The sequence below is a fragment of the Kogia breviceps genome, chromosome 12 (genome assembly GCF_026419965.1).
Source record: "Kogia breviceps isolate mKogBre1 chromosome 12, mKogBre1 haplotype 1, whole genome shotgun sequence".
NCBI classification, from domain to species: domain Eukaryota; kingdom Metazoa; phylum Chordata; class Mammalia; order Artiodactyla; family Physeteridae; genus Kogia; species Kogia breviceps.
Window position 1 is genome coordinate 57,189,978 of NC_081321.1, and position 25,164 is coordinate 57,215,141.

At 40.8% G+C, this 25,164-nt stretch overlaps 1 protein-coding gene across 1 annotated transcript in view; it reads left to right on the forward strand.

Annotated features, from left to right (window-relative positions):
• Positions 1 to 25,164, forward strand: part of MYRFL (myelin regulatory factor like) — a 120,983-nt gene that overhangs the window by 2,050 nt on the left and 93,769 nt on the right. Inside the window, exon 2 of the mRNA XM_059080214.2 lies at positions 2,983 to 3,177. Coding sequence (XP_058936197.1) covers positions 3,132 to 3,177 — 46 coding nt within the window. The 5' untranslated portion in view covers positions 2,983 to 3,131. The remainder of the gene's footprint in view (positions 1 to 2,982; positions 3,178 to 25,164) is intronic.

The window sequence follows — 25,164 nt, forward strand, 5'->3', positions numbered from 1 at the left end:
TGGAGCTATCAGTCTCAGGGACAGTCTTAAGAGAGACAAGGTTCCCATCATTACATCCCCAGATTTAACCACAGCTGCTCAGCTTTGATCTATTTATCTACTGATGTTCTTAGGAAATGTCAATACCAAAACAAATCCAAATGACAACTACGTTAGATTGCTATTCAAGAGAATGAGTCTCCATTGAATTTGTGCAAAATAGAACTGGAAAATCTTAGACCATTGGAGATGTAAAGACCAGAATCAAGGAACTATGGGTAATATTGGTTATTTACTGTGAGGGAGAAACTTCCGCTTAAATCCCAGCTGCCACCAGCTGCATTGTGCTCAGCTGTGTGCTCTGGACTCATTAATTAATACAGAGGTATTTTCTAGCCCTTCCAACATACTTCTTCCAAATTCTCTTTGCTTTCCTCAAACCGTGTTGGTGGTTATAATTTAGCCTCCAACCCAGATGTTGCAAACTGAAGGCTGAACTGCCCTTTCATACGTGTGCTATCTGTCCTTGACAATGTTTTGTTTTGAAACATATTCGTTGCAACATTTAAAAATGAGATTTAAAATTAAAATCTGCATTTCCAGCTTCTCTTTTAAAGTTGGCCCTTGCAAGAACCCTGAGTCCAGATCCTTCAGTGGCAGCATGTGGAGGAAGCCGAGTGACTCCACCTGCTGGGCGGCTCTACCCTTAGGGCATGTACTCTGGTTTGCTCTCTGCTCCACAACCGCTAAGTGTCTCCCTGACGGAGACACAGCTAAGGGTCAGTTGTCGGTTATAGATATGCTCTCATGGTTGTTTTTTTGCTTATTTTGACCCATTTTATTCACTTACCTGCCTGGTCCTATAATTATTTGAGCTTGGGACTCCAATTCTAACCTTTGTCTCTCAGCTTATTAAATGGAATCTAATTTCTTTCCTATCATTACTTTGCTGCTGACTATGTGAAGCCTCTGGGTGAACTGTTGGATAGAATCCAGAATCATCATTTGGCAGAGGATATAGTATAGTGACTTAACTTCCAATGGCCTCCAGAAAACTTCGCTGGGAACTTCCAGCTAAAACATAGGCTACATGTTTTAGACATCTTAATTCATACTGCACCTAAAGGCATAGAAGTCCTTTTAAAAAATCACATTTGATTTCTCCCTTGCTCCCCATATCCAGTTGGTAGCCAACTCTTCTTGGTTCTATAGCATCTTCAGGCTTTGTTACTGCCTATCTGGATTCGCAGTAGCTTCTCAGCTCGTGTAAATTTAGTTACTGCCCCAATCAACACACTCTAACATAGCTACTTTCTAAATTAGACTTAATTATATCATGCACCACAACTACTCAAATAGAAAATATCAATAGATATGCTTAGAATGAATATGCATGGAATCAAATTCAGATTTAGCCTAACATTCAAAATCTACCCAAACCCTTCTTTAGCCTGCTTCTCGTCTTTTTTTCTCACTCCACCATCCATACACCGTAACTCCAGTCGCTGTACCTGGGCTTTCTCCCCTCGGAGCCATTGCTCATGTCCATTGTTTAAGTGTCTTCAAATCCCAGCTCTTTATGACACCTTTCCAGATCCTCCCAGATGAAATTAACCTTTCCTTCCTCTGTTCTCTTGGGATGTTTTCCCCAGCTCTTATCAGAGTCTGCCTTGAGTTATATAGTTCCTTGTATTTTTCTCATGCCCTACATTTGAGCCTATGGAGGGCAGGGACCATAATTTACACCTTTTTATTTCCTGCACCCAGCAGAGAGTTTAGCACAAGTTGAACTGAAACAAATAGAAAATCTATTTCTTGAAGCAACTTGATGACTTGTCCTTAAAGATCTGGGGCCCAATATAACCTTCAAAATAGGATTCTAAGCCTCTTTTTTTCCCCAGGGTAAAATTAATTTTTTTGTTTAGTTTACATGTGTGAAGTTTTAAAATACTTATTGGGAAGTATACCATGTCACCCATACCAATTCTAACAAAAATGAAATAATCTGACAAATTCAGAATGTGGGACATTATATAAGACAATGCCCCAGGACTGTTAAACAAGTGTCAATGTTGTAAAAACCAACCAACCAAAAATGACAAGGATATATATATATATATATGTATATATATATATATATATAGAGAGAGAGAGAGAGAGAGAGAAAGCAAAAGTGAGAAAATATTAGCAATTAGTAAATCTAGACGAAGAGTATAGGGTATTTCATGGCACTATTCTTTCAGTTCTTCTATAGGTTAAAAACTTGCAAAATAAAAAGTTAGGGAAAAAGGAAACAGGAAGGAGCTGAAAGGACTAGTTTAATTTCCTAATTGTATTCCTTTTAGTCCATTATTAGATAAGTTAATGGCTAAATAGTGAAAACAAAACATTTATTTGGGTATACCTTTATATTTAGGAGTAAAACCAGCTAGGAGTGAACCACATACTTGGTTGTAAGAATTACTAAATCAGAAATGCAGTTTTATTGCCCAGTAGAGGGACTTCTCATACTTGATGGTTTATACTTTCAAAGAAAATAAACTGGAGGAAATGGATGAGGTGCGTATCAAGGAATTTTTTTCACTGCGAATAGATTTGGAAATGTTTAACAAATCCTAACTTTTCATTATCACAAGCCTCGGTATCTATGAAAGTGATTATATTGATTTGCCCTCTTTCTCTAGGTGAAAAAAAACCCCTATATCTTTGCTAGGCTGTAGCTAAATCGATCTGGTTGATAGAGGCAGAGAAATAAATATATTGATGTAAAAGGACAAATAGGAGATAAGGCTATGTATTTATTGCCCATTTATGTAATTACATGTGTCACTAAGGACAAAGGTCCTTAAAACAAAGACGAAAGGCAGAGTAGAAACAGTTCCCTATAGAAAGAGAGATGGATTTTCTACCACTTCTCTCTTCATGAATTTTCCTTTTGCGTGGTTACATATCCTCCTGGTTTTATGATCACATTTGAAAACTTAACCATCTTTTTGGACACAGTTTGATGGCTGAAGATATGCTTCACTCCAGTAAAGAGAAAATGAACATTTTTCAAGAGCATTCGTAGGCTTCGAGCTGAGAGGACAGCACTTAGTTCCTGAGGTCTGATAATCATTCTGTGCGGAAGTAACTACCAGGACCACGGCACCATGGATGTGGTAGGCGAAAACGAGGCCCTGCAGCAGTTCTTTGAAGGTAAGAAGCCCGTTTCCAACATCTGAGGAATGGTACTGCTTACTATCACTGTCTCACCTTTTCGGAATTCACTTGGGCTTTGAAAGAAATACTGTTGTACTAACTGTCCTGAAGTCAGAAGTGCAGGTTTATTTGCTGTGTTTGTAGCAAAAAAATCAATGGTATAGGCAGTGATTTTTAAAAATTCAGTATTTCCATCTTACAGCTTAGTTGTTAAAAGAATCAAGAGGTCAGCATACCTATGTTATTAGAATTTGTCCCTGTCCTGTGCTCGATTTTTTTTCTAATCCCTATGTTTCATAAGACTAGATTTTTTCTTATCTCTAAAATTATTGAATACAGCACAGGAGAAATGTAAGAGTTTACTTAAGATGGTTTTTCTGTTAATATAATTAAATACAAAACAGCCTAAGAGTAAAGGAACACCTCTTTCCCCATTCCGTTCTTTGTTTTTCACAACACTTTAAAAATGTGTAACTATTGAATGATGATTTTTTTGAGGTTAAATATATTTTTCCCCAAGCGAAGGCTTACTATAGGACATGGTTACAAAGATTTTTTTTAATCTAAAAACCTTAAATAGTGCTACCACTTCTCATATTTAGTTGGGTTGATATTCTCATGGTGGGTCTGCTGAAAATATCAGGAAAGGCTTGCCTTCTCGTGACACCTTTTAGGGAGCCATTGGGAGACTACATGTTAGTGCAGCTGCAGTTCCTTATCAGTTAGGCATGCTCAGACTTCCATGGGAAGGGAAATGTTGCCAGAGCTTTATGCACATTTCCAGGTATTTCCCAGGAGGGAGTATGAGAATAATTGAGAGCAGACCAGCTCACTCACAGAATCCAGAGGGCAGTTAGCAGCATATTGAGAAAGTGCTTTTGGCATTTCTTGTGATTAGTAAAGTGCCTGACAAATAATAGATGTTTAAAGATTGAATGGAATCGACCCAACACCATATTGTCTCTAACACTAAAGAGTGTTTATATCAAAGAAACAGTGAGGTTACTATCAGAAGGAATTAGTACAATACAATAGGTCTGTGGCTTGGATTTTGCCACATGGGATAAGAAGGAATATAAGTCCTAGAGAATTATTATGTTATTTCAGCCCTATGATCCATCCCATCATGTTCTGTCTCAGACAGTGCCCAAGTCAGTGTGTCCACTTGGGTCACACAGTAGGCACACTAATGTTGCTTGATTGTTGTTGCCTGATTTTATATCCTATGTAACTTTCATTTGAGCAGTAGGTAGCGAGCTCCAAGCTACAGTTATATCTGCTTTATTTTAGAGAAACCACCAATTGCTTTTATAAATACACAAAGTCTACCTGATTTCTTTCCAGAGCTAGAGAAGACCTGAAAAGTTCATCTGGTCTACCTTCTGTTTTTTGGAAGTGCTGTTATACCTATAGGGTCACTATACTGTCCTTGTTTATGTTATTTTCAGAAGTCTTTGGGGATATAGTTTCCACAAGTCCTCTGTATAGCTGATTACAAAATCTGATTTATTATTATTATTTATTATTATTATTATAGTATCTTTCTTAATCCAAACTAAACTCTGGCTCCTTTTGAAGCCTTTTTAACTAGGGAGGAGTAATTTCTCCATGGAAAGAGAATAAAATGGTCAGTGTTTTTCTTACATTATCTTTGAATGAATAAATGGAAAAGATGGTAAACTTTGGAAATAAAAAATGGAAGCACTAACTTAAGTGATTCCCCTCCCCCCAAAGTCACACAGCAGGTTGTCAATTTTTTATTATCTGTTTAGCAAATATCGATCACTGATGGTGTGCCAAGTCCAACAACCACATCTTTTAAATGATAGCCTGGAGGGCTTTGAGACGTTTCCTTTAGATTATGATTTCCTTTCTCAAATATTCCTTAGAATGAGGACAACAAGCCTGGATCTGATATTCTCATGAGGAGGGCCAGTTGTTCTATGTTGTGCTCCTGTCGATATGTCAGCCAGCTTCTAATTAAATGCAAACTCATATAAAAAAACGAAGGTCTGAAAAGCAAGAAAAGTTTTTGTAATTTATTACCCACCTGAAAGCTATTTTTTCTTTGCTTTCTCAGACTCTTCATTCTAAGAACCTGGATCCTAAATAATATATGTTTTTCTTATGAACACTTTCGTATTAAAAACTATCTGTACTGACAATATCACGAATTAAATAACCTTGAACATCAGATCTCATGCTGATCATGCTGAATCTTTATGGTGTGTCTTAGGAAGATGACAAGGCCCATTAACTAAAGCAGAAGAGGTGGATCAGCTTCTCTAGGGATCCCAACATCCACTGGAAACTCAGATACCATGTGAAATGTTTGACTTTTTTAGCAAAGCTGATACCACTGCAAGAGAAAGGTTGTCAGAGGAGAGGCACATTATTTTATTTCTAATAACTAAAAATTGGTTACAACTTAAAATTCTAATAGTGGTAGATTAGTTAAATAGATTATGGTTCTTTCATATAATGGAATATTTTGTAGCTATTAAAAATGACAATGATAAGGAAAAGTGTTTATGATATAAAGGGGAAAAGCAGATTATAAATTGGTATATATAATAGAATTGAATATATATGTATTTTTCTAGAACAAAGTTTATTATATATAGCAACTGAAAACAGTTGCTATATATACATACATGCACACCTATATATGTAGAAACAATTGGATGAATACACTGCAAGTATTAACAGTAGTTATTTCTTAGTGGTAGGAATATGAGGATTTTTATTTTCTTCTTTATCCTTTATTTTCTCAGTGCTTCAAAGTTGGAATGCATGATGTCATAGTCAGTTTTTCTTAAATAAAGGAGACTGGGTTTAATTCCACAAAACTCCTCTGTTTAAGAGTTTCTTTTCTGTGTAAAGAAAAATTGTATGAAATGGATGAAAAAAAAGATTATTAGGTGTCTTCCATAGAAAACTATGCCTAGATCATGTCCTTTGGGCTGTCCGATCCTATGGGATTTTCACCTTTTATTGTCTTAGAGCTATTTTGAAACTCTGTAAATTGTAGATAATTGATATCAATGCAATGAATTTTGTCTATAGATATGTAAATGAATTATCTCCTTTTGGGGATCAGTAGTTTCAGTAAAACCCAGTTTTCCATTTATTTGTAAATTCATTCCATGGCATAGCCAGATTTAGATTATCTATCTGCTTACCTATCTCTATCTATATAGATCTACCAATCTATCTCTGTTTATCTATCTAGGTACCTAGATCTAGATCTGCTGTTTGAATTCTCCTTGAACCACTTGTAACATCTTCCTGCTTCCTTCATGAAGTATATAAAAATCTTTGACATGTGTTCATCTTATATTTTATGAGTCATGATTTTATCTTTAAAAATATATATCCTTGGGCTTCCCTGGTGGCGCAGTGGTTGAGAGTCCGCCTGCCGATGTTGGGCACATGGGTTCGTGCCCCGGTCCGGGAGGATCCCACATGCCGCGGAGCGGTTGGGCCCGTGGGCCATGGCCCCTGGGCCTGCGTGTCCAGAGCCTATGCTCCATGGTGGGAGAAGCCACGACAGTGAGAGGCCCGCATACCGCAAAAAAAAAAAAAAATATATATATATATCCTTTAACAGTAGCCAAGTTTTAAGTTAGTTAACTTCGACTTTGTTTTATATTAAGTTTGCACCAGATTAATAACGTTTGCTGAGCATTTACCATGCATGAAGTACTGTTCCATTCACTTTACCTTCATTACCTCATTTACTTGTTACAGCAACCCCCCGTGTAAAAAAGGAATAGGAAATGAAGTATGGAAAATCCCATTCCTCAGTTTACCTCACCTGTTTTCCATAGCTGTGACCTTACATTCTTAATTTGGTTCCTTATGGGTATTTCTTTTGGGCTACTGTGATATCAAGATTCATCTTTTATTTCCCAGCTTTTTAGAACAGTTTATAAAAACTAATTTGAGACTATTTTATTGTTCATTATATTTAATCTTTAAAAAGAAATTTTTTAAATTGGTGAGAAGCTGTTTAGCTCATCCTCTTCATAAAGTCCTGAAGTAGGTTCTCAAATGCTTTTTGACTTATCACAAAAGCAAAAGAGGAGATGCCTGCCCTGACTGCGCAGAGTGGGAAAAACTACATACAGTTGTCCCTCGGAATCCAGGAGGAGATTGGTTCTAGCATCCCCTCTGATACCAAAACCCCCCAATGCTCAAGTCCCTTACATAAAATGGCAGTAGTATCTGCATATTAACCTATGTACATCCTCTAGTACATGTTAAATAATCTCTAGATTATTTATAGTACCCAATACAATGTAAATGCTATGTGAGTAGTTGCTAGCATGTGACAAAATCAAGTTTTGCTTTTTGGAACTTTCTGGGATCTTTTTTCCCAAATATTTTCCATCCTCGGTTGGTTGAAAGCTGCAGATGTGGAACCTGAAGACACAGAGGGCTGACTCTCCTGAAGAGATCACATGAAAGCAGAAGAGAGAAACTAGCTGAAGAACTCCCACTCACCCATTGAAGTTTGGGAGGTGAGGGGTAGCTCCTCACAGTGAGAGGTAGCCTCTCACCACAAACCAGAGGCTGTGGATGGGCAGGAACCACTGGACAGCTCCTGAGATCTAAGAGGAAGAACAGTCCCTTCAGGTAGCTGCTGTCAAACAAGCTTCCAACTATTTTCTGCCCTCCTCTCTCTGCCTAAGATTTAAATTTCTAGTTCACTATTATTAAAGTAGGGTGGTAGGGATGCAGGGTAGGCAAAAACATCTGCTACCCATGAGCTGTACAGGAATATTATGGAGATGTCAAGTTTTCGGGAAAATGAAGAAAATGCTGAAGATTCTGGAGCAGAAAAGCAGAGACTCAAGGGACTGACCCAGATGGAATGGATCTAGAGAGGCTTCAAGGGAGGGTTGGTAGAATTGTTGAGCGCAAGAGAGATGTAGCTTGGAAAAGTGCCCAAACGGTGCCGGCACATAGTAGACAGTAATCTTTATAGAATAAATGAATGAAGAACACTGCACAGACTATTCTGTTCAACAGTTTGAACTCTAGGTTCGGAGCACCCAGCAAGTTCAAATATGGGAAGAAGAAAAACTTGCCCAGTCAGTAAGCAGAGCAGAAAGTAGGAGAAAGGTTCAGTGAATAAAACAAACAGAGGCTGAGACAAGTGCTGCCAGTTTGTGGGAAGCCTTAGATTCCATTATTACCAGAGGTAAAGTCGTAAATGTCTTATGTGTTTCCTGTATATTACTTCTCCAAAAGTGAAACCAACTCTGATCGGTTGATGTTTCTGAATTCCTGTGATTGGAATCAGATGCTCTGAGCAGCTGACTGCAGTGTAGAGGGCTGGCCTTGGGCAAGACTGTATTGCAGGTAAAGGGTATCTTTGGCCTCTGGCCAGTCTCTCAATCTTTGTCTTTCTTTCACTTTAAGACCACCAATTTTTCACCCGCTCACATAACCAGCATCTTTATGCCCTCTTCCTTCTGTCCCAATAAAACCTGAGTTTGCACAGAAGGTACAAATGGCAAAGGATCTGATGACACCTTACATCTCTATAGAGTTTTGTATTCAATGTGCTTTCACAGAACACAAAGTCGTTTTGATCATACAAGTCAAAAAGATTACCTTCTCTAAGAGTAGGTTTGGTTGATCTCTAATGGTGGAATTTTAGACATCATGTTGCATCCTAGAAACGCTGCAATTATCCCACAGAGGCAGGTTCTCCTTGTTTATTGATGAGGACACCTCTGTTTCTGTTTGGAGACACTATGGACTTTCTAGGGGACTGGGAATGAGAATACGTCAAGGACAAGAAGAACAACCCAAATCATGCAAGCTGCTTATAATTTTTTAAACACTCCTCTCTGATGTTGGCAGGTGGTTAGAAATTGTGTTGCCTTGTCATGAAGCATCCAGAACAAAGAGACGTGGGCTTGGTGCCATTAAGAAAAAAAATCCCTTTTCTTCTTTCACACTGGGATCCCCAAGGTGAAGCCGATTTCATTAGAATTTAAAATGTGCTGTAACTAGGTCAGAGCTAACTTCTGTCACCTGCACACACCCTACATTTGAGAACTGCCAACGTCATCAGCAACTGTAGGGAATCCGGGAACAAAATCACTCAGGCAAACGCTTCTGAGAGGAGACTACACCACCTTCTTTGGTGTTATTGATGTTGTCATCTTTTCAGCTTGGGAGTTAGAAGTCAGCTTCTGGAAGACTCCGTAATATCTTGGAAGCTAAACATTGAATACATGGACAGTTGTGGAAAAAATAGATAACATAAAACAAGAAATAGTTATCACCTGTAATCTCACCACTTAGTGATAACAGCTGTTCACATTTTGGTGTTGATCTTGTATTTTTTTTAATGGGATCATACTCTATATTCTTTAATAATGGACTTTTTCATGGAGTATAGAGGAAAACATCTCTTCTTATCATTACTTATTCATTTATAACAGGAGTCTGAAAGTCATGGCCCACAGGCTAAATCTGGCCCGCAGCCTGATTTTGTAAATGAAGTTTTATTCACTCATTCATTTAAATATTATCTGTGGGACTTCCCTGGTGGCACAGTGGTTAAGAATCCACCTGCCAATGCAGGGGACACGGGTTTGACCCTTGGTCCGGGAAGATCCCACATGTCGCGGAGCAACTAAGCCCGTGCACCACAACTACTGAGCCTGCGCTCTAGAGCCCGTGAGCCACAACTACTGAAGGCCATGCGCCACAACTACTGAAGCCTGCACGTCCTAGAGCCCATGCTCCACAAGAGAAGCCACCGCAATGAGAAACCCATGCACCGCAACGAAAAGTAGCCCCTGCTCACTGCAACTAGAGAAAGCCCGTGTGCAGCAATGAAGACCCAACACAGCCAAAAATAAATAATAATAAATAAGTAAATTTAAAAAAAAATATCTGTGGCTGCTTGGATGCTGTGATGGCAGAGTTGAATGGTGGCAACAGAGACCTTATGGCCCTCAAAATCTAAATTACTATCTGGCTCTTTATAGAAAATGTTTTCTAACCCTTGATCTACAACCTAATTAATAATAACTAGTATTTATTGAGCACCTACTATGTACTGGGTATAGAATCATAATCCTCCATAAGAAGAACATTCCAGGAAAAGGGAATACCAGTGTGAAGTCCCTAAGCTTGGAGTGGTTAAGGGCAGGGGTGGAGTGGGAAGGGGCAGGGGACAGTGTTGAATGACAATGGGGTGGGCGGTCAAAGATGACGTCAGAGTTTGGATTTTTATTCTCAGTGTGATAGGAAACCAGTGGAGGGTTTTAAGCAGGAGAGCAGGCAGAACTTGCAGATGGATGGGATGTGGGGGTGAGGAAGGCAGAGGAATCAAGGGTGATGCCTAGGTGTTGGTGTCAGTAATTGGTGGATTTAGTACAATGTACTCAGCTGTGGACTAATGGGTGGAAGTGCACTTGTGTGTGTGTGTGTGTGTGTGTGTGTGTGTGTGTGTGTGTGTGTTCACGTTCATATGTGTGAAATCAAGAATTCATTTGGGACACTTTACGTTTTAGCTACCTTTTAGAGAACCAGGCAGAAGTGATGAGGAGGCAGTTGGATGTTTGAATCTGGAAGCCAAGGGAGGGATCTGGGCTATAGATATCAATTTGGGAGTTATCAGTGTATGGTTGGTGTTTAAAGCCCTGAGACTAGATGAGGTCACCAAGAAGGGAGACAGACAAGAGGGCCCCACGATAACATTTAGGGACCCAAGTGAGAGCAACCAGCTAAGGATGTTAAATGAGGTGGGAGGAAAGCCAGGAGAGAGTGGTGTTAAGCTAGGAAAGAATAGTGTTTCAAAGAGGGTGTGGTCAAATGTTTTAAATGTTTCTGAAATGCCAGTTAATTGAGCATAGAATTTGGGAACGAAGGTTGTAGGTGACTGTGACAAGTGGTTTCCATGTAGTAGGGGAAGAAGAGAGAATGGAAGGTGAGTGGCTAATATGGATAATGCTTTGGAGAAGTCCTGTAGTGCCAGGAGCAGAGAAGTGTGGCAATAGCCAGAGGCAGTGCGGAGGCAAGAGGGTTTTTACTTGATAATTTTGTTTTTAAGACGGGAGATATAAAGCTTGATGTGCGGATGGAATGATTCATCGTGGAGGAACAAACGTTTGTTGCAGAAGAGGGAGGGAGGTAATTGTGGGAGGGGAACCTTGAGAAGGTGGGTGAGGATGGGGTGGAGAGAGCTTGCCCTTAGGTACCAGGAACACTCACTGTCTTGCAAGGGAGGAAAAGAGGAGTATCTGGAACACATGCAGGTAGTGTGGTAGGTTTCAGGGTGGGAAGCTGAGACAGGTGTTACTTCTGCTTTACCTGTGAAGCCAGGTGGTGGGAGTGTGGTAGTGGACTGTTGGGGGCTTTAGGAGGGAGGATAAATTATGAAATGATCTTCTTAGTTAGTGTATTAATTTCCTAGGGCGGACATAAAAAATTACCACAAACAGGTGGCTTAAAGCAACAGAAATTTATTCTCTCACAATTCTGGAGATAAGAAGTCTGAAATCAAGGAGTTGGCAAGGCCACAAACACTGAAGGCTCGAGGGAAGAATCCACTCCATGTCTCTCTCGTAGCTTCAGGTGGTGCTGACGATATCCTTGATATTCCTTGACTTGTAGACTAATCACTCCATCATTACATCACCTTCTCCATGAGTCTCTTGTATCTGTCACTTCTCTTACAAGGACACTCATCATTACCCTTAGGGCCCACCCTAATCCAGGATGATCTCATCTTGAAACACTTAACTTTATTATACCTGTCAACACCCCTTTTCCAGGTAAGTTTGCACTCACAGGTTCTGGGTGGTCATATATTTGGGGGTCCATTTTTCAACTCACTACACACAGTAAAAAGCAAATCGGCCAGGAAATAGTAAGGATGCTAGTCAGTGCCATGTTCATTTGTGATTTGTGGTTAATTACGTTAAGTGAGGTTAGTCACTACATTTGTATGATTTTCTCAGCAACATTCAGCTACTCGGTGCAGTCTTGGAGTGGGTGAAGAATTGGGCTTAACCAAAGTCAGGATTTTGTCACGTGAGTTCCACAGGTGGAAAGAAGAAAAGGGACTTTTCAAGTCCCTTTTGCAAGGGAGTAATGAGAGTGATGGACCCTGGAATTTATGCTGGGTAACAAAGGAACAGAAGGGGGCTGAAGAGGTTTGGAAAAGTGGGGATAAGGTTCCTGGGCAGAGGATCTCAATAGGTGAAGGTATTAGAGTAGGGGTGTAAATGTCAGTGAGTGGAAAGGTCAAGCTGGTCAAAGAACATGACACTTGAAACTGAGATTTCAGAGAATGGTGCAGTTATTGATGATGCTGAGGTTTAGGAGAGGGTCATGGGAAGTGGTGGCTGAGGTAGGATAGAGGTGGGGAGTTTAGGAACCTGAGAGGCTGTGATATTATTGGGTGGATGTTGAAGCAACCAGCAGCGATGGCAGGAGTAGTGTTAGAGAGAGGGAGGGAGGTACCAGATGCTGAATGTTCAGTGAGAAGGGAATAGTGACCAAGAGGTTGGTAGATGCTATTATTAGCAGGAGGTGTCCTGGTCATTGGCATATACCAAAGCTCGTGAAGGAGGGAGGAAGAAAGTTGATCCGGAAGCAGCAATGAAGAGCAAGGAGAACACCTCTCCCGTTTTCAGGCCCCAGGTATATGTGGGAAAACCTTTATTTGAGAGGTTCCATAATTTAACCATTTCTTATCATTGGACATGTAGGCTTGTGCTAGATTTTTCCCTGTTAAATACATACCATTATAACAATTTCCCCCAAAACCCTTAGTTATTAACTTTCTATGGATCTCTCCAAAATATAATTGTTGGAACATAGGATTTTTTTTTTTAATTTTGGCCAAATTATCTTCTAGGAAGTTTTAAAAAAATCCATCTGCAGACTGTCCCTATCACCACTACCTGATATTAATTTACATTTTTTGACATAAAAAAAGTTATTCTATTCAGAGAGTAGCTTGGGATGGAAGAGTAACTTCCCTTAACTTGGGATGAGATTCTGGAGGGAACTTGAACCCTCTGAAATTGGGTGTATATGTGTAGGCACATACTTATAGGGAATGTCTCTGTAGTTTTCATGAGATGATCAGTGAGGTCTGTGGCCCACAAGAGCTTAGAAACTCTGTTCTAGCCCCAGGCTGTTGGCTGCTTCTCTCACCTGCCCTGCCTGGAGCAGCCCAGAGTTGAGGAGGGTGTGCTCCAGGCGGGAGATTCTGGACTGGAGCAAGCTTTAACAATCAAAGAATCTAGGAACAGATTCTACTCAAAATATTGTTAAGGGATGGGAAAGGGAGATTTGATAGCATGATTAAAAGCAATGATGAGGGACTTCCCTGGTGGCGCAGCAGTTGGGACTCTGCACTCCCAATGCAGGGGGCCCAGGTTTGATCCCTGATCGGTAACTAGATCCCACATACGTGCCTCAACTAAGAGTTCGTATGCCACAGCTAAGGAGCCCACGAGCTGCAACTAAGGAGCCTGCCTGCTGCAACTAAGACCTGGCATAACCAAATATACAATTTTTTTTTAAAAAAAAGCAATGATGAAAAAAATCCCTGTTTCATCTTCATCTTCTGAGCTGTAACAGTAGCAGTAATCATTTACACCAAAACTATACTGCAACCAGAAAGGGAGCAAATTCTGAAAAGTCTGTTCTCAGTTTTAATGGTGGATATAGAAAATCAGATGCCTTCTCCCTGAGCAGTTGACCTGGCCAGGAAAAGTGATTATTTCCTCTGCGTTGGGCTTCCTTCTGTCCCTGGGGCCACATCAGTGGCATTTGAAGAGACGCTTCCAGGGGTCCAGGTGGCACCCAGTTTGATAGGAGGAAGCCCCTGGCAGTGGATCAACATCTGTTGGTTATCTGCTTCTAAAAAGATTCTGGAATTAGGTTGCATTAAAAGATACCTTAAAAAATTGATGTATATAAGGGAAGGGAGAGAGTAACAGAACTTCTTCAGGGGAACAATAGTGAAATTAAATTATCTGTGGCTCAGCAAGAGATTCAAATCTCTTTCCTTGACTCTACCTCTCCTTCCAGATATTCATCAATCTTTCTCCTCCCTTTCATCGCCAAACTCTGAAAAATACCCACTCTCTTCATTCTTCACACCCCATTCACTTTTCATCCCAGTCTTCTCTGGCTTCTGCTCCAATTTACCCTTCTGAAATTTCTCCTAATTGCTAGATCATATTAAAGATCATCGGCCCTCATCCTCCTGGTGTCCTCTCTTCATCGGTGTTTGCTCACGGAAACTCTCCTGTTTGATCCCATTGCGTCTTCGCCTCCGATTCTCATCCAGTGTCTGTTACCTCTCAGGAGCGCTCGCTAGTACAGCTTCCTCCTTCTCTGCCCCAGGGTCCTGTTTTGGAAACTCTTTTATGTGAGCACCAAAAACTCACCCTGAATGGTTTCATATACTCCCATGGATCAGCATTTCCCAAACCCTGTTGCCACATTCCAGACCTATAGTTACAGATGTTTAACGTACGCTCGTATGTGCCGAGTGTCCCTTAGTTTCAACACCTTTTTATAACACTGGGTGTTTGTGCCATTTGCCCCGAATGCACTTTCCTACTTCTACATCCTGTGAAGCAAAATTCTCCATGCTTCTGCAGCACTTTGTCCATACCTTTGGATGTGCACCTTTCGCGCTGAGGTTTAGTTTATAGGTCTACTTGTCTGTCTCCCCAGAAGACAGTGAGTACCTCCAGGTGAGGACCTGACTTTGTCTCATTATCTATGCAGGCTTATTGTCTTGAATGTAGCTGTTACAAAAAAAAAAAAAATATTTGTTAAATATGTGTTAAGTCAGTGAGATTCTTGATCAAAACTTCTGATAGAAAGGCGGGCACCTTTATTGCATTGTACAAAGGTTGTGCTCCTTTCCTTATGTATATTTTAGTATCAGAATCAACTCTGGTGGGGGGGAAATCGCAGCTCCTCATAAACATTTTTTTAATGTAGATTACTCTTAGATCTGTGGCCCATGGCAGATATCTTCCCCTAGGTGTGATAAGTCTGTTTCCCCTAAAAATAACTCTTTATTAGCAGGAAGGGAGTGGAGGTGGCGTGATGTTCAGTAGGAAACATGGCAGAGATGCTAACAGGATGGAGAGAATTCAAAAACCAAGTCCCTTTGTGAGAGGTTCAGGCTATAACTCAAAATGGGTTATAGCTGAGATTCAGAATCATTACCGGGGAGACACTAGGAGACAAACAGAAGTGTAGACGCTCTAGTTTTGATAAAAGTAGAGATCTAGGCACCAGGAAACCAGTCAAGGTAATGGACCCTGGGTTGCAGGAATGATCTTGGAGTTTATCTGATCACAGCATCTTTCCCATTTCTGAGGTTGCATTTCACAGGCCACCCATATCAGCTCTGGAAACTGGGCACCAATGCACATCACGCACACTGTCTCTGAGCTCCCGACACCAGCGTGCATGTGTGGTGATGAGCGACATAGTAGTTGGAGCATAGGCCTTGTATCCAGATTTCTCTGGGCTCAAATCCCTCCTCTACCATGCACTCGAGATGCTGCTTTAGCAAATGACTGGGTCTCTCTGAGACTGTTTCCTCATCTACTAAATGAAGCAGGTATTACTTCATAGGAGAAAAATGAGAATTAAGTAAAATGATATACGTGAAGTACTTTGAATAGTGCCTGACCGACAGTTATTGCCCAATGAAATGGTATTATCAGTCTTCTGTAATTAAGAAAAATGTTTATTCTTTTAATGGAGCTCCCAGAAGCTGTCTGTGATCAGTAAGGAAACCTCTACCATTTAATGAATGCTTGACTTTATGCTAGACCTTGTACAAAGGCCTTTAGCTATATGTATTCTTAATTTGTACAACAAAATGAACAGGCAGATAATGTTATCATCATTTTAGTGATGAGGAAACAGATTCAGAAAAGGTTTGTACCTTGCCCAAGGTAACACAGCTATTATGTATCAGAGCTTAGAGTTGGACAGATGTCTGTCTTTCTCCAAAGGCCTGTGCTCCTTGCCACTCTGCAGTGTCCTCCAAACAGGTTGCAAGGGAACATCTGCAAAGTTAGCTGGAACTTATGGCTCTTCTTAAAATAACCAGAGCTTTTGTGTGTGTGTGTGTGTGAGACAATGTGCATGTAATTCCATTCTATAGATGAAATTAGTCTGGAATGTGAGCTGTTGGAACTTAAGTGCCATCTGGCATTTTTTGACAAAGCCTAGCTCTGGCACCATAAGATGAAGTGCTAGCAATAAAAAGGCAATGGGTTATGTTCAGGGAGCAGGCAGCTACAGAAACTCAAAAGATAAGGCTACTAATAAGAATGCAAAGATATAAGAACACCAACACTGACCTCTAGTACTGCTTGATGCAAAACAAGAATCCATAGAGGGAATTTAGGAAGCTGGGTTTGCTCAGAAGTGTAGTAGAAAATATTAACTCTCAATATTGTCCTTTTTGGTACCCAGACTCAAAACAAAAAGTCCAGTAAGGGCTTCCCTGGTGGCGCAGTGGTTGAGAATCCGCCTGCCGATGCAGGGGTCACGGGTTCGTGCCCCGGTCCGGGAAGATCCCACGTGCCGCGGAGCGGCTAGGCCCATGAGCCATGGCCGCTGAGCCTGCGTGTCCGGAGCCTGTGCTCCGCAACGGGAGGGGCCACAACAGTGAGAGGCCCGTGTACCACAAAAAAAAAAAAAAAAAAAAGTCCAGTAAGATGGTACCCCAATATTTGACACCTTGGTATTAGCAATATAAGAAACCATTGTCATGTAAAGCAACGGGGAGTAATGTGTTCTAAGGCTAACATCATATGACTTGATAGTTGGAAATAGTGTCGCTGTCATGGGATTAAATTGATCAATATCCTCAAGTATTAGAAGCCGAGAAATATGCTTCCTAGACATCTCTATGGTATGCACTTGATGGCAGAAGCCTTAGTTCAGGCAGACCTGGGTTCAAATCCTGATTCCTCTGCTTCTTAATTTTGTGACCTTGGGCCAGTAACATAACATTTTAAAGTTTCAGTTTTCTTCACCTGTAAAATGGAGATAATAACACCTACCTCTTGGTGTTGTGAGCATTAATGATAAAATATTGAAATGATGAAATAAATGATAGTTATTGATTTTTATTATAACATTTGAAAGTGTGGAGAAACAAAATTGCTTGCTGTATTTATTTTGAAACAAGAATGAGTAAAAGCTACATATATATATATATTCATACTTTTTTTTCAAAGAAACACTCCTGTCCCCAAGGAGTTATTACAACTTTTACATGTTCACATTAATTCCAGAGCCTTTATAATCATAAAATCCATTTATAGCCTTTAGTTGCCAAGCAACAAAGGACAAAGTACTGAGTATGTCTTTTTATTGCAAAAGGTTCAGCTTTTCCATGTTGGTCTTGAAATCAACATTTTTCAGAAAAAAAACAGAACAGTGAAACTTAATACCATATCTTTAAGGTTTAGCGGGCATTCCCTGTTTGGAGGTTGAATCAAAGCTGAAAGGAATAAATTGTTATCATTGTTTGTTCTTGAATAGTCTAAAGCGTTTGTCCTAATTTTATAGTAAATCTGTAAGAGGTTCTGAAGTTGAGACACTGCAAACTCAGTTTAAGGAGAGAACTTGTTTCATTTTACCTCTATTCTGTGATGCTCTACCTGTCAGTTGTCTTTCGGAAAAGGCTGGGGTGGTGTGAAATACATATGAAAAATGTTATCTGCTAACCTTGGTAACCGCTGACCTCAAGCAGGTTAGTCAGCCATGCATTGGCAGGGTTTGAGATGTTGGCTTTGAGGCACATAACTGAACTAAATTCCCTAATTCTTTGAAAGGTATCAAAGCTTTTAATTACTTCTATTATTTTTGTCTGTGGATAATCAGTAAGTAAAGGTTGGGAACCCCAAAAGAATCGAAAGAATATATTACTATTTAACATCCTATAAAATATCCTAGTTGAACTTATATTTTTAAAAGCTAATAAAAAGCATGTATGGAAACAGCTTTTAAAATTTGCATAGCTATTTCTCTATTCGTGCATATTAAAACAATGCAAAAGCAGATCGGAGTATCTTGATGGGAATTTTACTCTCTTGGCCCGTGTGCATTCTGTGTGTGCAGTGAGATTCTGTGGATGCAAAGTGTGGAGACAATGATCCTCTTTTTTTTCTTCCCGTGTGGGTTAGAGAAGCTAGCTGCTTTGAAACAAATCTGTTAAGTCACATAAGATGTTTATATGCAGGAAGAGGCAGAAGTGACACCTACAAACTATTCCTTATAAATTCTACAAGGTAACAACTAGTCAAGGTTCTTCTGCTGAGAGTAATGTCCTTTGGGACGATTTTTGTGCCCGAATATAAAAGAGTAAGAGCTAGCTGTTAGTGTGACTAGGCTAATTCCGATGGGCCAGAAGAGGGACACTTTATTATCCACACATCTCAAGAAGTGCGGTACCTTCAGAAGCATTTGGAGTACTACTGTTTCTTCTTTTTATTTACATGGGCATAAGACAGACACACACACATATATCTCTCCCTTCCCCTGGGAGAAGCAGGCTTCTGTGTGAAGATCTGAATGGACCTTTCATGGCGGTGAGGACAACAGGGCCGTAAACCATGCTCAGGACCTGGTTCTCCCTTTACTGGCTGTTTATGGAAATGTTGGGGAAAAAAACCCCAAAATCCATACCCAGCCACCAATTTTTACAGTTCCTTATTTTGCCAGTTCTTTCCCAACCCATCTTTGAAGTTTCCTTCTCACTCTTCCATTTGTATTATGCTTGTTTATAGAGTCTGATATTTTACAAACTCTTTCACTTCCTTCAACTCATGGGTCCCTCATGCAACCCTGAGAGGAAAGACTTTTTATGGTGAAAGAAATGGATCCTTAAAGAAGTTGACAGATGGGTCTAAAATCACAGGGCTGGTGGCAAAACCTTTGTCTTTTCCTTCCAAGCCCAAAGCTCTTTCCATCTACATACCACTTTGCCTTCCCAAAGGAAAAAGTGGGTAAGGACATGTATTGGCTTATTGGCTTCCATATTCTAGGGCTCGATGTCAGAAAAATACTTAAGTCAGCATGGTAGATCTTTGGAGAAAACTCCTCTTTTTTATCCTCTCCCTCACTTAACTCTAGTTACTACATACTCTACTGGCCACTGGCTACCCAACCCCTCTCCAGGACAGAGCCAGCAAGTGCCTATATTTTAGGCTTTCCCCTAACCTCCTTCTTTGATGAAACTGATCTTCCCTGAGTTTAGCAATTGGTTTACTCTTCTGACTTCTGTGTTTGGGGTTGGGGCTGAGGAACAGAGAAGGAATAGGAAGGGAATGAACACTTATTATGTACCAAGCACTAGTAGTATTAAAGGAAAAAATTCAGTGACTCTTGTTAAAGCATGATAAGGAGGACTTTATTCAAGGGAGGGGCTGTCATAGTACGCAATAACCACTGGGATGGAATTTTGCAGTGGGGGAGAGAGATTGGGCTCAACTCCAAATACAGCAAGTGGGAAATTATAGCCAAGGAGCAGGGTAAGGGGGAGATTCTTCATAAACTGGCCTAACAAGATTCTTCCTGAAAGTTGGCTCGGTGATCTGACACCACCTGGGGGCTGGTGGAGGATGAGGAACTCAATTGATATCGAGCGTGATCAGATATGAAGGACGAGGGATTCTGGTTAAACTGATTTATCATGATTCTTGCTAAAACTGGAAAATGAAGAGAGAAACATGGAAATAGACCTCACTGAAAAGTTCAGGGGAGCCTGAATGCAGTCCGGTCAGGGAGAGAATCTGTTAGTAGTGGGATTATAAATATATGTTATCACTTTTAGTCTGCAAGCAATGCTTTAAGGTGGTAAAACCCACCTCCTTTTTTTGATAAGGAAACAGTCCCAGAGAGTTTCAAGACCTGGAATTTAACCCAAGTCTGCCTGACTTGCGATTTCCCAAAGCTCCTGCTTTTCTTGCCTCCAGGTTACACGGGGCTCCCTCCTTCCAGAACACCCTCGCCCCCTGCCTTGTTCACCTGGCTAACTGCCTTTCACTCTCGGGGTCTCTGCTTTGGCACCCTCCCTTCAGGTCTAGCACATATTCCATAGAACTTTGCATTTCACCCTTCGAAGCATGTATTGCCTTTTTCTGTGTCCGTCTCCTGTGGACAGCTAGAAGGAAGGAACTATGTCTGATTCATTCCTGTAGATTCAGCAACTAGGGCCTGGCACATCATGGGCACTCAGCCATATTTGCCGAGTCAATAAATAAAAAAAACTCCAGGCCTGGTCTCTTTTCAGGATTCCAAGTCTTCTGGATTTCCTTCCTTTATTTCTTGCATCAGAGAGGACATGAGCCTGTCCTACACCTGGCTGAAGACTCAGCCCTCAGCCAGTGCTCTGCTGGGCTGTCCCCTCCCTATGAGGGTTGGTAGGAAGGAAGGCATTGCCGAGGCAGGCAGGAACCCTGAAAGCCTCACGGTGAGCAGCTTCCTTGTCATATTTTCCTGAATTTGTGCAGGGTCTGCCCATGGGGCATTGATTTAATAGTCAACACTGCCTGTTGCAGATGAGCCAACTCCCTTGCAAAGCCTGTGTGTGGTGTCTCCTCTTTGGCTTCCCTTCCTTTGGGATGTCTTCCTCTTCATCTTCCTCTTTCTCCTTCTTCATTCTTCCTCTTCCTCCTCCATTTTGGTCTTTGGCAAAATTAGACTTTCTAATAGAACAAATCACAACGATCATTCTTCAAACCCTGGTCATAAAATAAATGAGAGTCCTTGATGAATTCCTATACCATTTGAAAGAAATGTGCTCGGTTTCAGTTTCCCAAATTTGTCTTCCATGGTTAAAGATTAGTATTGGTTAACATGCAGTTGATTGTTTTATTTCTCTTCTTTTGTTTTATTATTCCTGTATGTATTAACATTAGTATGTGCTTTTGAAGAGAAAATGGACAAAGCGTACAAGTTTAACCTTCATGTTGTAGGGCTGGGAGGAGGCTTAGTTGTAAGTTTCCAAAACTCCTGGAAAAATGAATCCCCAGGCTCCCAGAAAGGCCAGAGGATCTTGCTTAATTTATATTTCAAATAATTAATTTAAAAGGAGAATAAGTATGAACTTGATAATCAGCTAGTGAAGACACTGAAATACTTCCATGAAAACTGAGATACCTAATGCAGTAGACAGACCGTTTCCCTCTCCTACCTTAAATCCTACCAATTGTTAGATTATTCACCCAGAAGCTGTGCCACAAGGGCAGATCTTAAAAGGTACCAAGCCAACCAGCCGTCATTTATTATTTACACTGAGCGACCCTGGGTTTGTGAAAAAGCAATACAGGACACAGTCACATGGAATTGTAATAATGTTAATGCTGAAAGATCTTAGATCTATATTTCTAAGTTATAAATGGCAGGCACCATCAGCCGTTCCACCTTCTTTCCTCCTAACAGAAGCTTAATCTGTTCAGACAGAGGAGGAGAGTCCTTGAGCCCAGGAAGGATAGCTTCTAATGTAATTGATCTAAACCAGTTATCCTAATCTCAGTGGCCTCCTCTCTCTTCCCTTGCCCTCATAATTCAGCAACCACAACTCTTCCAACAACCTTTCTATAAAGGGTAAATTCCTATATTTTCTGAAGTACTTAACAATATTAATTATAGTTTGATGTGTCCTTTAAATTTCTATTAGGAATGTTATTGTTTTTATGAGTTTTTGACTGGTTTGCTCCAACCCAACTTTCTTTCATTATTTTGCATGATTTTGCAGAAGGCAAGGTGGTTCAGGAATATGTATGTTATGTTACAGTAGAAAACACTACAATAAGAACCCCTGCAATAACAACTGTGTTATTGCAACTTGAGCAAGTTACTTAAGCTTGCTGAGGCTGTTTGCTCTTCTGAAACATGGGAGTAGTACTAGACCTAGCTGACAATAAAATTATTGTTCAGATTAAGTGTGAAAGTAAATGTAAAATTCTTAGCAAGGTATTGGTACATAAAAAGTGCTTAACAAATTTACCAAGTATTATTATTATTATTCTCCATTGACCATCTCTCATGTGGCTTGACTTCTGATTCTTTCCTGCTTTGTTGGATCTCCGCCAGACACCCTACTATTTGTCGATATTCCTCTTAAGGTATGGGGCCCAGGTCATCAAGATTGGACCTGTGCCTAGAGGAACAGGGACCTTACCCTCCCAGTTCTGTCCTCAGCGCTTTCATTATTATAACCCTACATTAGTTTCTTTGTCTCCCCAGTACTTCTTCATGATGACAAAATTAAAGTGATGTCTTTATCACTTATTTACACAAAAGCCAAGTTTCCCCATCTCATATTTACATAATGGAAAAAAATCAATGGAAAGCTGAATGCTTAATCTACTAAATTTCGTCGTGTCGGAGTCAGCCATCAATCCAGTCACCAAGATCTGACCTGACTTTTTTTTAATTGGCGGATAGTTGATCTACAACATTGTGTTAGTTTCTGCTGTGCAGCAAAATGAGTCAGTTATACATATAAATATATCCACTCTTTTTAAAAATTCTGTTCCCATATGGGTCATCACAGAGTAGTGAATAGAGTTCCCTGTGCTATAGGTTCTTACTAGTTAACTATTTTATGTATAGTACTATGTCTATGTCAATCCCAATCTCCCAATTTATCTCTCTCCCCCGCTTCCCCTTGGTAACAAATAAGTTTGTTTTCTACACCTGTGGCTCAATTTCTGTTTTGTAAATAGGTTCATTTGTACCATTTTTTTAGATTCCACACATAAGCGATATCACATGATATTCGTCTTTCTCTGTCTGACTTATTTCACTCAGTGTGACAATCTCTAGTGACCTGACTGTTTTATACTGTATTTTTACCTTGTTCATCTCCTTCAGGCCATCTGCCTACGTGGCAGGTTTGCCTTTTTTATACTTGTCCAAATCACAAATAGCATTATCGAGAAGGATGAGAACAGAGTCATTCTATAGTACATTTTAGGATTTTCTCCGGGTTAGCACGTTAGGGTTCAGTTGTTCTCCCAGATACAAATTCACCTAATTCTAATGTAATTTCTTTTACCTTTCTCCGTCTTAGCTACAAGTGTAGCCATCCTCGACTGCCCTCCCCGCAGTTGCATTGGAAGAGGCCCTCTTCTTCTTCTGTGTCCCCTGGGCCTGACGCACCACACTGTGTTAGTCCTGCCTTTTTACTGTCTGTGCTCCCGCCCCCTGGCTTGAGGGTGAGACTGAGTGTCACTCACTGTTGGATCCCAGTGCCTAGCACATGCACTTCATTAAATATTTATTACTGGATGAGTGAATTAACAGTTTTGTTAAGTGTCTAGTTGAAATCAAGATACACATTTTCATGCACAGGCTCCTAATCTGCTGGTCAGGAAAGCAGGTGCAGTCCATCCACAGCACTAGTTCTTGGTGGGCACTTGCAGGCTCCTGGATGTCCTGCTGTTCTCAGAGGCCAGCAGCCAAGTGTTCAGCAATCCTTTCTAGAATTTTGCATCTGTGACCGTTATTGAAAAGCCATGTGGGTGTTGCCATCCTGTTACACAATGTGCTTGAACCATTTATTTACTCAGGTTGAATAAAGGTTAATTTTCATTTTATCTTGTGCGTATCAGGCAGGTAAATTTCAGGTGATTCATATCATGTTAAAGTCCAGAGACAGTGTTTTAATTTGGTCACTGTTTCCAACAATGGGTCATGTTAACTCTGCTTGAAAGAACTGATTAGCTAGCTTCTTCCTGGATCAATGCAGGACTACTTGTACAAGGAAGACTGGGGAGTCTCCTGAGATTCCAGGTCATTAGGTGGAGGTTTTCTTGGGGGCAGCGCCCTGCAGTTCACTTCTCTCTCCAAGAGTGCAAAAACAGGATTGACAGGCCATGACCTGGAGCAGATGAACCCCTCCAGCTCCTTCCAGGCTCCTCAGCCAACTCTCTCCTGTTTCCTATCTCAAGGCACCAACACCACCTCCTACCCGGCCACCAAAACAGAGATGGGAGAATCCAATCAGTAACAAAGTCCAGTAGGATTCTCCTCTCAAACACTACTCACAGCCAGGGGTATGCTGGTAAATGTTTAACAACCAAATCTTTGGAAAGAAATTCTCAATTTGTAATATTTACCAATTGCCACGGTGTAAATCTTCCCACTATTGCCAATTTCAAGTTACTAACGTGAAGACTCTAAATATGGAGTTGGGAAGAGATGGGCCCAAGCTAGTAGGCGCTGGCTCCAGCACACCACTGCACTCTTCCACCTTCCTGACCCCTCTTCCACTGCAGCACATCAGCATTTCACGGCATTCAAGTCCCCAGGGTCTGCCCCTGAGGACAGTTCAAGCCTCATGGACCCCTGTTCCTAGAAGCTTTACCTGGCACCCTTTTGCTCCTGTTGAGTCATTTAGGTGACCTGTAATGCTCTGTGTACACTCAGTTGTCACATTGAGCGCTATGGTATGCTTTTTTAAAAAAAATAATTAATTTATTTATTTTTGGGTGTGTTGGGTCTTTGTTTCTGTGCGAGGGCTTTCTCTAGTTGCGGCGAGCAGGGGCTACTCTTCATCGCGGTGCGCGGGCCTCTCACTATCGCGGCCTCTCTTGTTTGCGGAGCACAGGCTCCAGACGCGCAGGCTCAGTAGTTGTGGCTCATGGGCCTAGTTGCTCTGCGGCATGTGGGATCTTTTCAGGCCAGGGCTCGAACCCTTGTCCCCTGCATTGGCAGGCGGATTCTCAACTACTGCGCCACCAGGGAAGCCCCTGTGGTATGCTTTTATGTCAGTCTTTCTCACTGGTTTATGAACCTCTTGAGCACAGCAACTGATGGTTATGACAAAGGGTAGTATCTATTGGGCTGGGAACTGTGCTAAGCACCTTATATGCATTATCTCATTTAATCCTCACAACTCCGTGAAGGAAGTGCTTATTATCCTTATTCTATAGATAA